Source organism: Lithobates pipiens, unplaced genomic scaffold, assembly GCF_037356315.1.
Source record: "Lithobates pipiens isolate NorthernLeopardFrog02 unplaced genomic scaffold, aLitPip1_a1.2 Scaffold_18, whole genome shotgun sequence".
In the NCBI taxonomy this organism is placed as follows: domain Eukaryota; kingdom Metazoa; phylum Chordata; class Amphibia; order Anura; family Ranidae; genus Lithobates; species Lithobates pipiens.
This window is the reverse complement of record NW_027507758.1, coordinates 557,889,731-557,903,606: the sequence shown is the minus strand read 5'-3', so window position 1 is coordinate 557,903,606 and position 13,876 is coordinate 557,889,731. Positions and strand designations below refer to the sequence as shown.

The following is a 13,876-nucleotide window of genomic DNA, read 5'->3' as shown; positions in this document are numbered from 1 at the left end:
CACGCATTTAACCCTTTCATGGCAGAAGGGCTCCCATGCAAGGCTAGATTTTTATAATTCCCGGGGATGGGCTTTACCAAGTATTTAACCCTTGCATTGTAGAGAGGCCCCACTGCAAGGGTAGACTTTTGCAATTCCCGGATTTGGGCTTTAACCATCGTTTAACCCTTGCAGTGCACAGGGGCTCCACTCCAAGGGTAATTTTTGTAAAATTCCCACAGCTGAGCTGGCAAAGGTTCACTAAAAACTGATATAGAGTAAAAAACTTTTACAGATGACTGCAGGAAAAATATGACTTTCCCAAGATAAATCATATAAAACAAATGCTTTAATGCTTTTTTTGTGTAGAGGGGGCTTGGGGCAATTGGCCTTTTTGCCCTCTCATAAATGTGGCACTGCCTGGCATCCCCCCCCCCCCCCTTGGGGAATGAGAACTTGTGATTTCTTACAAGTGAGCGAAGTCAGCAGTGTGATCACACATCCGCACACATCTGTGAGTAATCCCATCAGGCGAGCACAGACAGTGAGCGAGGCCGGTTAGGGTTAACTCCTGAGAACACTGCCAGGCAAGGCAAGGCTCTTTAACCCAGCAGCAGCAGCAGCAGCAGCATTTCTCTCCCTCCAGAGCCAGGCAGAAAGGTGGAACAGGACATGGCACTGTAAAGCTCCCCAAATCAGCCAGCAAGGCTTTTCATAGGCCCTTATCTGCAGTGGGAGGCGTCCTGCACTATTACTATTGGGTACAGAAAATGCTCTTAATAAGATCTGCCCTTTTCTAACATAAGACACAAACAAGCTGGCTGTGCAGGCGGGGGGCTGCTGCTACCGCATCCAGAAAAGCTCTAAACTTCTTTTTTTTGCTCCTTAGTGATGGTGAATGTCAGCAAGCTTCTGCTGGCCTCTGTGGATGGGGTGTAGTGCAGCAGCTGGCTGGGGACATGCTAATGACTTTGATCCTGTGTCAGGATACCACGTGTTGCTGTGTCTCCTACGCTGCCTAAGGAGGACTCTCTACTATATAAACCACAAACCCCTAATCATTGCAAATCCAGCCTACTGCACAAAAAAAAAAGACTCAATTCAGGACAAAACGGCGGCTTCTCATCCACCGACCGCAGCCTTTTTTTTTTCCAAGCTCCCTTGATGGAGAAAAATTTGACAGATTAAAAAAAAAAAAAAAAAAAAAAAAAGAAAAGAAGAAAAGTTTTTACCCCCTTCTATTTTTGCACAGATTTTTTTTTTTTAGTGGGGGGCACTGAAGGTTCCAAGCTGCTGATTTCTGTGACTTTTTTTTTGTCATTGTTGGACTGAGTGAGAGGAAGCGACTATCCCAGGGCTGGATGAATGGGAAGCCGGCGGTGATCGTGGAGGAGAAGACGGGACGCTCTCCCATGACTTCTGCCCGTTGATGAATGAACTTGTGCTGGACTCTCTTAGGGACTGCGGTAGCACCATTAGAAGAGGGGATCCTAGACAGCTGGGTATGTCATTGTATTAGTTATTAAAGGGGAAGAAGATTGATCATTTATATGGAGGCTTAGGACTTTCATTCATTTCGGGAAACTTAATTAACAGATCAGTGCAGAACACTTCCCATAGAAGACTGCAGACAGTTAGACTTGCATTATCAGAACTTCATATAGAGCCCTGCAGACAGTTAGATAGAATATAACTATTACTTTCCATAGAACCCTACAGACAGGTAGAACTCACATTATTGTATCCTCTCATAGAAGGTTGCAGGCAGTTAGAATTATATTATTATACCTTCATGTAGAACCCAGTAGATGGTTTAGGCAGAGCTCATTTTATCTTTCCATAGAACTCTGCAAACAGTTAGATTTACATTATTATACCTTCATACAGAACCCTGCAGATAGTTAGGTGGAACTCACATTATCATTACGCTCAATAGAACCCTTTACACAGGTACAACTCATATATCTTCCCATAGTAGGGTGCATACAGGTTCTTCCCACAGAACCTTGTAGACAGTTGGGTAGAATTTACTCTAAATTTCTATAGAATTCTGGATTGAGCTAGAACTCACATTATTATAATGTCCCATAGAAGGCTGTAGACAATTGGATAGAACTTACAATATTATAACTTCCTATACCAGGGCTGTAGACAGTTGGGTATAGTGCAACTTCTTGTAGAACATTGGGGACAATTAAAACTCACAATATTATAACTTCCTATATGAGGGCTGTAGACATTTGGGTATAGTGCTCACTTCTTGTATAACATTGGGGATAATTAAAACTCACAATATTATAACATCCTATAGAAAGCTGTAGACAGTTGGGTCTATCACAGTACTTCTCGTGGTACATAGGGGAAACTAGAATTCACAATATTATAAGTCCCATAGAACCCTGTAGGCATTTGGGTCCTGTACTTCTTGTAGAACATTGGGGACCATTAGAATTACATTATCATAACATACCATAGAAGGCTGTAGGAAGTTGGGTCTAGTACCTCTTGTAGAACATTGGGGACAATCAGGACTCCCAATATTATAACTTCACATAGAAGGCTGTAGACAGATGGGTCTAAAACTTCTTGTAGGACATTGGAGACAATCAGAACTCACAATCTTATAATACCTACCCACAGAAGGCTGTAGACAGTTGGGTCCTGTAGGTCTTGTAGAACATTGGGGACAATCAGAACTTACAATACTATAATAATCTCCAATAGAAGGCTGTAGACAGTTTAGTCCTGTAGCACATTGGGGACAATCAGAACTCTCAATATAACTTCCCTTAGAGAACTGTAAACAGTTGGATTTAGTCCTTCTTGTAGAACATCGGAGACAATCACCTCCCATTGAAGGCAGTCGTCCCTCTTGTAGAAGGTTGGGTAAAGTTGAGTAGATGGTCCATACACAGTGATTGCAGACAGTCTAGTTCCTCTCCAGTTGTAGGAAGGGATCTGAGTGTTTTGTAGAGAGGAGAGGATTTCAGTGATCGCGGAGAGCTGTATATGAGGACATCCCCCTGCACCTTTCAGTAGTGCCTCTGCAGTCAGTGGTGGTGCCGGTGGGTAGTAGATCTCATACAGGCGGTGGGAAGGGGGTCCTGTAGGGGAGGGGATGCCAGTGGATGAGGACAAGGGAACAGACATCAGTAAGCAGGGAACACTCACTGACAGCCTGTGAAGATCACTGGAATCCCACTGAGCCCCGGCAGCAGCTTTCCTCCCACAGAAGTCGCAGCCCCTTCCCGCACAGACTGTACATTACCGGAGAAGACCGACCTTTGTAAACTGGAAGACGCGTTCACCCGAGGAGCGCCCCGCGGAATCTGCGCCCCGCGCTCCAGCCTGCACCCCATCCACCGACCCCCGCAGCAGCAGAAGCAGCAGCACACCGGGCGTCCCATGTACTGAGCGCCCGATCCCCACCCCCCAGCTCTTCTACTCTTCTGTGCCCACCTAAGCCCTGCCAATAACCGGTGGCTGTTGTGATGCATATTCCCCTAGATCCCAGCACCAGCCGGAGGTTCAGCCCGCCCTCCAGCAGCCTGCAACCCGGCAAGATGAGCGACGTCAGCCCGGTGCCCGGCCCGCAGCAGTCCCAGCCCCAGCAGCAGGAAGCGGCTCTGCCGGTGCCAAGGCTACGGGCACACGACAACCGGACCATGGTGGAGATCATCGCCGACCACCCCGCCGAGCTGGTCAGGACCGACAGCCCCAACTTCCTCTGCTCAGTGCTGCCCTCCCACTGGCGCTGCAACAAGACCCTGCCCGTGGCATTCAAGGTGGGTACCGGGGAATGGGGAGGTGTCTGATCTTCCAGGGGGGAGAGGGGTACTGATGTGTTTGATCTTCCAGGGGGGAGAGGGGCACTCATTAGTCTGATCTTCCAGGGGGAGAGGGGTTCTACTCTATAGTCTGATCTTCCAGGAGGGGGGGGGGAGGGGGTAGAGGGGTACTGATGTGTCTGATTTTCCAGGGGGGTATAGGGGTACTGATGTGTCTGATCTTTCAGGAAGGGGGCAGAGGAGCACTTATGTGTCCGATCCTCCAGGGAGGTAGATGGGGTACTGATGTGTCTGATCTTCCGGGGGGTATAGGGGTACTGATGTGTCTGATCTTCGGGGGGGGGGGGGGGTATAGGGGTACTGATGTGTCTGATCTTTCAGGAAGGGGGCAGAGAAGCACTTATGTGTCTGATCCTCCAGGGAGATAGATGGTGTACTGATGTGTCTGATCTTCAAGGGGGGTAGAAGGGTACTTATTTTTCTGATCTTCCAGTAAGGGGGCAGAGGAGCACTTTGTGTCTCATCCTTTAGGGGGTAGAGGGGTGCTTATGTGTCTGATCTTCCAGGAGGGAAGAAGGGTACTTATTTGTTTGATCTTCCAGGAAAGGGGCAGAAGGGCGCTTATGTGTCTCATCCTTCAGGAGGCAGAGGGGTACTTATGTGTCTCATCTTCCTGGGTCAGTAGAGGGGTACTGATGTGTCTGATATTCCAGTAAGGGGGCAGAGGAGCACATATGTGTCTGATCCCCTAGGAGGGTAGAGGGGTACTTATGGGTCTGATCTTCCAGGGGGTAGAGAGTTACTTATGTGGCTGATCTTCCAGGGGGACTAGAAGGGTACTGATGTGTCTGATCATTCAGGGGGGAGTAGAGGGGTTTATATGCATCTGATATTCCAGTTGAGGGCTATTTATTTGTCTGATCTTCCAGGGGATAGAGGGGTACTTATGTGTCTGATATTCCAGGAAGGCGGCAGAGGGACATGTATGGGTCTAATCTTCCAGGGGGTAGTGGGGTACTTATGTGTCTGAGCTTGAGGGGGTTACTTAAGTATCTGAGCTTCCAAGGGGTACTTAGGTTTCTGATCTTCAAGGGGGTGAAGGATACTTATGTGTCTGATCAGGGGTAGAGGGGTACTTATATATCTGATATTCCAGGAAGGGGGTAGAGGGGTGCGTATGTATCTGATCTTCCAGGGGAGTAGAGGGGTACTTATCTGTCTGATCTTCCAAGGGGGTAGAGGGGTACTTATCTGTCTGACCTTCTAAGGGGGTAGAGGGGTACTTATGTACTTACCTGTCTGATCTTCCAGGGGGTAGAGGGGTACTTATGTGTCTGATCTTCCAGGGGGAAGAGGGGTACTTATGTGTCTGATCTTGGGGGGGGGGGGGTGGTCTGTAGGTATGATGTTCCTGGGAATGATCAACTGTTTCTGTATATAGAGGGCTACTATCCTTAAATGAAAGATTTGAAGGGTTAAAGATCAGCCTCTGGCAATCTTTTGTCCCTGGGAATGTTATAATTCAGCTCAGGTAGAATATGCAGTTATAAACCTGTCCCTGATTTCCAGAACCCCAGGGTGGCCACATCAACTTGTCCCTCAGCTGCTGTACCTCATTAAAATGCACACTTGTGTCTGATTTTTAACACCCCAGGATGGCCACATCAGCCTTTTCCTGGCATAGTGTCCCTGGAAATGTCATAATTCTGCTTGGTTGCACCTTGATATAATGGTCCCTGATTTCCGGGATCCCAGGATGGCCACATCAGGCTTGCCCTAGCATATTGTCCCTGGCCTGGACATGTCATAATTATTATCAGCTGAGCCTATATAAAATTATCCCTTATTTCCAGCACCTTGGCATGGCCACATCTGGCTTGACTTGGAATTTTGTCCCTGGAAATAACACAATGATTCTCAGCCTTACCTTTATATAGTTTTCCCTGATTTCTGGAACTCCCGGATAGCCACATCAGGCTTATCCTGTTCGTTTTGTCCCTGGAAATGTCTTAATTCTGCTTAGGCATATCTTTATAAAAACGGTACCTAATTCCCAGCATCCCAGCATGACCACATCAGACTTATCCTGTAACTTTGTCCCTAGAAACATCTCAGTTATACTCAGCTGTACCTTTATAAATCTATCCCTAATTTCCAGCACCCCAGGATGGCTCTATCAGGATTCTCCTTGCATTTTGTCCCTGGAAATCACTATTTTTATTAGCTAAGAGGTTTCAGGTTTTTACAGCAAGCAATAAGCAGACAAAAGAGATGTAGGATCATAAAAAGAGACTCAGGTGATGACAGAGGCACTGATAGAGCATCCTGATATGGGAGAATGAATAAAGAGAAATGTCCCCTTTAATTCTAATAAACATGACAATGTGTTCCCCTTCTCATCTACTTAGAATTTGGTCTTTTTCACTTAATATCTATAACAGAAGAGTAGAAATGAGCAATTATACTTGAGGACTTGGACTCCAGGTTCATCAGGTAGAGCTCTGAGTAATTGTAGAGATAGGGCATGCAAGGCTAGTAAGTGTCCCTCAAAATGATACCTATTTTTTCCTAAGTTAGATATCCCTGGCATACCATTTTATCTAAAGTGCCTCCATAGCTGTGTACATGTCAGGTCAACAGCCTCTAAATGTACATATATATTAATAAGAGGGCCCTTGTAAGTTAGTTACATATCACAAAATAACCAGAATGGACTGTGTTTGTGTAATATTTATATTTATTATTTATATAATATTTATTTTTGTGTTATATTTATATGTGTGTGTATGTATATATATATATATATATATATATATATATATATATATATATATATATATATATATATATATATATATATATATATATATATATATATATATTATTTATAATTTAATTATAATTTATATAATATTTATTTTTCTGTAATACTTATATTGATGTATTTATATTTATTATTTATTATTTATTTATTATTTATATAACAATTAATTTTTGTGTAATATTTATATTTATTTATTTAAATTCATAGTTATTATTTATAATGTATTTATTGTTTATATAACAATTAATTTTTGTGTAATATTTATATATTTTTCAAAAACGTTAAAGTTTAAAAAAGCAAGTGTCCCCTTCAACATGTCCAAAGTAACTCTACATGACATAGCAGGAGATAAGGCGCAGCGTTTATCTCGGTGCAGTTGGCACCATTCTGCGAAGAGTTCCATTGGCTTTGGAAGATCTTCCCCAGTTATCCATTGTGATCATCTATATACCAATTAAAAATCCTCATTTGCCTATCGCCATTAATGCTTTCTGTGATTTTTAAAAATCAACATTAGATCTATCATTTAAGTGCCAGCAAATTAAAATCAAGTGTAATTAGAATTTTTTTAATTGGGTATATAAATGGCAGAGGCCCTGAGGGTGGTTATTGGGAAATATGACATTAGCTTTTCAAGGATTCCTGTTATAATAAATAAATAAATAAATAAAAACCATAAACAAGGCTATAGGTAGATATATTATTACATCAATCAATGTACAGTCTATATAAATCAGCAGAGCTTCACCATATAAAATAAGCGCTGGGGAAAATGAGTATAACTGCACTTGCAAAGTTCATAATCTATTTGACTTTAGTAAATAAACCACAATGGGTCCATTTATATGCCAAAAAGGGCAATCTGCATAAATCTTAAATGAGCATAATTTTGAATGGAAGTAGCAGCAGTCTAAAACCCCCCAATCCCCCCACTACCACCCCCAGAGGCTTGTATAATGCTGCTACCACCATTCAAAATTATGTAAATGTTTGTAAGATTTTGAATATTTTAGCATCAGAATTTTACAAATGTTGAACTGTCATTTTAAGTATAATATAAGTAGCAGATGCCCCCCCCCCCTTAGCCTGTCACAGGTCCCCCCATTGCCATAAAGGTATCAATGGTTAAGAAAGTTAAGAAATGTGCCCATTTATATGCTAAGAAGGGCAATCTATGTATTTAGTGCCCCCAACTACCCTCTACTACTGCACCTTGGAAAATGATGCACAATTTTGTAAGATTTGGAATGATTTTTAAATCCCCAGGATGGTCACATCAGCCTTTTCCTGGCATAGTATCCCTGGAAATGTCATAATTCTACCCTGCAAAATGATGCACAATTTTGTAAGATTTGGAATGTTTTATTATGAGATTTAGTTGTGAAAAAAAACAATAATAGTACCAATGGTTAAGAAAGTTTGCTTAAAAGCATCTCGACTAGGGTAACCCCCCCCACCCAAAAAAATAGAGGCATTTCACTGACTTTGTAGGCATCCAAAATCTAATGGGGTTTATTCACTAAAAGTGGAGAGTGCAAAGTCTGCTGCAGCTCTGCATAGAAACCAGTCAGCTTCAAGATTTTTTTTTTTGTCAAAGCTTAATTGAACAAGCTGAGGGTAGAAGCCGATTGGCTACTATGCACAGCTGCACCAGATTTTGCACTCTCCAGTTTTAGTAAATCAACACCACGCACAACCACAAATGGCTGCTTACTATGTAAATACCCTCTAAAAGTCACAGTCACTGTACCCCCAGTTATGTAAAGTAGGGAGAATATACTTTCGCTTTTATGGTTTAAATACCGTTCTGCTGTCCGTTTTTGCAAAAAAGCCAAATTCACTTTAAAAGATGATAGGAGTTTAATGACATGTCGAAATAAAGGGAATTTATGGAATTGTTGGTTAGTTGAAAAGCAGTGACAAAAAGCCATAAAAACGTTTAGGGCCTGACTTTTAAAAGCAGGGACTGCCCCTGTCGGCCACTGTGGTAACCGAAAAAAAATAATAAAAATACCATACCAAGTAAATCTATTTTAATACAAGGCACTCCCCAAATTCACTCACCCCAAAACCTCATAAGTCACAGTGCACTAAAGCAAATGTCACATTTTTTTTTAGCATGTGTAGTAGCATTGCCCAGTACATAGCAGTGGACACTTTTCCTTAGCATGTGTAGTAGAATTGCCCAGTACATAGCAGTGGACACTTTGTCGCACTTCCCAGTACATAGCAGTGGACACTTTGTAGCACTGCCCAGTACATAGCAGGGGACACCTTTTTTAACATGTTTAGTAGCATTGCCTAGTACATAGCAGTGGACACATTTTTTTTAGCATGTATAGTAACATTGCCCAGTACATAGCAGTGGACACATTTTTTTTTAGCATGTGTGGTAGCATTGCACATAGCAGTGGACACTTTTTTTTAGCATGTGTAGTACCATTGCCCAGTACATAGCAGTGGAAAATAATCAGTTTTGGTGCCTTTTTATGAACATTTCCAGTATTTTGCAGAGAGCAGATGAGGGATTTTTCATTGTGTCCAGACTAGATGAGGATTTATTTTTGCATTATTACAATAATATAGACAATGACAGTCCGGATGATACAATGTTACTTAGGACGAAGTCACTAGCCAAAGCTGGTTAATTGCTATATGCACCCGTGTTGTGTTCTAGACAAAGCAGTGGCATCAGTTCAGAGGTAACCCTGTTCTCTAGATGGCCTAACTGCCATTGCACTGAGACTGGCTGTCCTTAAAATTCTGGGCCATGCCCACGGATACAATCTCCTGTACATGTCCCTTGTACTCAGTACCAGCCAACTGCCTGTACAGTGCAGTGCCTGTAAAGCTGCAGGGTAGGCTTAAGTAGCATAATCACTCTATGAGCTATGGATGGTATAAAACAACCTTTAGTAAAGTGTATGAAGAGAAAAGATACTATACTATCCACTTCCAAAAATATGTAACATCTGGTAGGGTGGTGCCCAACTCTCCTCTAATATAACATTTTGTTTGATAAATATAAGGGTCTATTTATCAATGTTTTTACACATTTGTTCACTAAAAGGATTCAATTAGAAAAAACATCTTATTCTTTGATTCTTGAGTAAAAATATTGATAAATAACCCCCTTAGTCTATCCATAAAAAAGAGACAGCAGGCTCAAGAAATGTAAAAAAATAAATAAAACGAAATAAATAAATAAATTCTAGCCATATTAGCCTGACCATGAAGATAAAAAGGATCCTTGGAAGTAGTTATTTGTTCTTTTTATTCTGTGTGACTAATTATTCAGCATGTCTGTTTTTTTCATCATAAAACAATTAATGGAACATAGTATATTAGGGTATTTGCTGTAAGTGTTGCTTCTCTTTCATCTGATAGAAAAAAAAAATCACCCTTATGAAACACTGAACAACAACACAATTGCCCCTAAGTATGGTGAGCATTGTGTCATGTCAATAAGTAGCCTTAGATCTAGCCGCTCAGCATCAGTGCCCCTGGAAATGCAATGGCCTGTTCAGCATGTCCCTTAGCATTTCATTAGGAGGCCAGACATGTGTATTAGTTTTTTTTAATTGTTTTTATTTTTCTTTTATTATTATTTTATCTTATTTTTCTTTTATTATTATTTTGTGTTATTATTATTTTACTTTTATTTATTTTATTTTTTCTTTATTTATTTTTTTATTGCATTTTTTTTTTTTCATGATATGCATTTATTCACTACTAAATCATCTGAGGACTGCCTTTGAGGTTTTTTTTTGTTTTGTTTTTTAACTTCCTATCAGAAAAATTAATAATATTCTGTTAAGGAAGCCACACCATTATCAGTAGATATACTATCTTTGAGGGTTTTTTTCAAACTTCCTATCAGAAAAAATTATAATATTCTTTTATGGAAGTCACCCCATTATCAGCTGATATAGGCAATCACAGTTATTCCGATATTCCTGATATATTCTAAAAAATAAAGTATTCGCTCTGGCAGTGACTTGGCATCTGAATAGTTAATCGTGGTTGACTATGTCTTCCTGCTGCAAGCTTGGAGCCAAGTATTTTAATTTACAGTCAATATCCCCAGAGGGGGTTCTGCATCAACTCAGCAATGAAGCAGAGTTTTTTTTTTCCCTCTCGGGGCATATGTATAAAACAATCTATTTCTGCAACTAAATAAAGTGTATTTTATATGGCTAAAAAGGTTTCAGGCTCCTGTCCCAGGTTCACACCAAGAATTCCTTCACTTGCTGTGTTATCAAAAAAAATAAAAAAAACTGGTCCGTTACACTTTACTCTAATTTCTTTACCATTTTGCACTTTTCTTTTTCATTGCCAGTTTTTACTTGGCTATATTTTTTCCTCAACAATAGCTGATACTATGTGGGGTTAGTTGTGCTTATTTTTGCTAGGCAGCTGAAGAATAAAAAAGCTTCCGACTGTTAATGTCAAATGGGTGTCAACTGTATTTCCTGTCCAGGAAATGTAAATGCCCATGTAAGCCTGTAGCTTAAATCACAAAAATTTGAATATATTTTCAAGGTTTAATATATTATTTGAAAAGCATAGAAAAAAAATTGCAAATCTTTTTACATAGCACATTCCTGCATTTGCAATTCAATACTTGATTAATCCTGACATTATAAAAATAGCATCCCGGCATTGATAAAGTAGTACCCATTAAAATAATGTGGGCATTGTAAAAACGGGACAGTACTCCAACCTCAGCGTTAGCAAAGCCCATATATCGGGGTCAGTTATTTTGTCTATTATGCTGTTTAATGGGTGTTTTTCAATAAAAATATAATTTTGAAATTTTCACATCCTGAAAATGTAATGTTGCAATAATAAAAACGATAGATTATAAAATATATAGGCATTTTAAGAAAATAGTAAATAATAATGAGTTTTAGTTATTGAGTTAATAATAAATAATAATGAGTTTTAGTAATTGCGTTAGCCATTATTTGATTTTGATAAATATAATAATAATATTTTTCTTATTTATAATGTGGTGTTATATTTCCTATCATATAGTTTGTCAGCTAATTTTAGAAGGTTGCTGTATATATTTAGCACATCAACGGCCTGAAGAGCTGCAAAGTCAGTCTAGAGTAAGATCTGCTGTTTTTTTTTTTTTTTAAGAGCCTTACAAGCACATGTCTTACAATAAATAGTCAATTGAGGAGGTGCTTGTGGGCAGTGGCTGAATGAGGATATTTTATTAAGGCCTGGCTACTGTAGCACTGCCATTCTATGCCTATAAAATAAGGATCCTTTCTACGCAGCCGCAGTGTCTTTTAAGGCATAGTGGCTGTATCACAAGCTTTGAACCTACTCAAGAGTGGAAATATTTATTGTATAGGGCTACAATGCATAGACTTTTTCTCTTTTTTTAAATATAGACCATGCAGTCATTTTAACATATCCTTATAGTCATTTAGAATAATTCATACCATTTTGTAGGCTGTAGACATTTGACTGAATTTATTTTAATTATAATAATAACTTAATATTGTTATTGGTAACAATAAAGGATTATTTATACTTTTTTTTTTTTTGCAACTTTAAATTTAATCATCGGATGTAGTTATTTTGTTTCCTTTATAGATTTACATATAAATTTGGCCTTTTTTCCCCCAAAGATTTATGTAGCTAGTGTGTTTAATTTTATATGCTCTGGATGGGGAAGAAGCATTTTTCTGAGCATCCTTAGAAAGAGGAGGCAGGTTTTATAAGCACTTACATTATTAAAAGTTATTCTATAGCCCAATAGAACAATATTGATACATATTATATGTGTAACAGGCACTTAGAAACTTTTTCATATAGAGACGGGCATGATATAGTAGACCAAGACTTGGTGGTGGTGGGGGGGGGGGGAGTAGAAACTATACATTTTTTGAAAAGTACCTGACTTCAGTACGATTTGCATGTGGGATATTATTTGTTGAATGCTGTAACTTCTTTTCAGAAGGAATGTCTCACCCGTGCAACATATTAAGCACACTCTTTATATTAAACAGAGTTTGCGAAACTCAATTTGAATTAATTGAAATATATTATTCAAAATAATGTGAGGCTAAAGAATTGTGTATACTTCAAATGCCCAGACAGGTTCAGGAGGAAGGAAAAAAAAACAAAAAAACAAATGCCCTTTTATAAGGGCTGTAGTGAAAATGACACCTTAAGTAATCAGCTTCTGCCTTTTTAATTAATTACTTTATTTCAAGGATGTCATGGCTTATTTCTTAGTAATCTAATTAGCTCATTTTATCTTTTAAGTTGATGGGATCATAAGTAAAATTCAGATGCTGAAATTCTGTTTGCAACCTTTGGATTTAAATTATGTTTAATACATTCTTATGCTGACAGACCATTTTTAAAAAAAATATTTTATTTCTGTTTTATTATAACGATGTCCCTTTGAAATGGGGTTTGTACACTTTATTAATAGGGCTTTTATGGGACAACAAATAAAGAAATAAAGCTTTGTATATTTTATATACTTAAACATGGTAATCATACTTGATATGTGAAACAAGAAGACTTATTAGATGAAAAAGATTAATAGTAACACCTGCAAACACTGTTTTAAAAATAGGCTGTTTATTCATTATAATTTTATTACATTATTTAGTAAAGGCTGTTTTTTTTTTTTTTTAGGATAGAAAATAGTAATAACATGTTTGCTTCGACTCGTATGTAAAAAACATTTTGTTTAAATATCAAACTACTAGAAAGTTGTGTAAAAAAGCTTAATTTTGGTAAAATAGCAATAGTAAATTGTTGCTGTAAACGTATTTGACTATTCTGCTCTAAGTGCAGATCTGAAACACCTGCCAAATTAAACAATGTAAAAATAAAAAGGATACATATTTTTACCTTATTCCATCACATTTAAAAAATAAAATAAAAAATTATATATATATATATATATATATATATATATGTATATATGTGTGTGTGTGTGTGTGTGTATATATATATATATATATATATATAATATATATAATTGTTTAATATATATCTATATATATATATATATATATATATATATATATATATATGTATATATAAAACTATCAATCATCAACGCAACGTAACCTTTCACTGTATAAGTTCATCGACTTTTATTCCCTATAAAATAAAATGTAAAGTGGCTGTTAAATGGGTTGTCTTTTTGAATGTAACACAGTAACAGATTCTGACCATATTTTATGTGAACATAAATCTTGAACTCTTTTTGCACCTGTTAATAGTTTTTTTTTTCTTCTTTTTAAGA

At 38.5% G+C, this 13,876-nt stretch overlaps 1 protein-coding gene across 3 annotated transcripts in view; it reads left to right on the top strand.

Annotated features, from left to right (window-relative positions):
* The first annotated feature begins 524 nt into the window (after positions 1 to 524).
* Positions 525 to 13,876, top strand: part of RUNX2 (RUNX family transcription factor 2) — a 110,171-nt gene continuing 96,819 nt past the window's right edge. Inside the window, exons 1-2 of one of the 3 annotated variants that reach the window (XM_077488952.1) lie at positions 525 to 1,796; positions 1,885 to 3,764. In XM_077488952.1, coding sequence (XP_077345078.1) covers positions 3,471 to 3,764 — 294 coding nt within the window. In that variant the 5' untranslated portion in view covers positions 525 to 1,796; positions 1,885 to 3,470. The remainder of the gene's footprint in view (positions 1,797 to 1,884; positions 3,765 to 13,876) is intronic. The other 2 variants (XM_077488953.1, XM_077488951.1) reach the window with 2 other exon arrangements.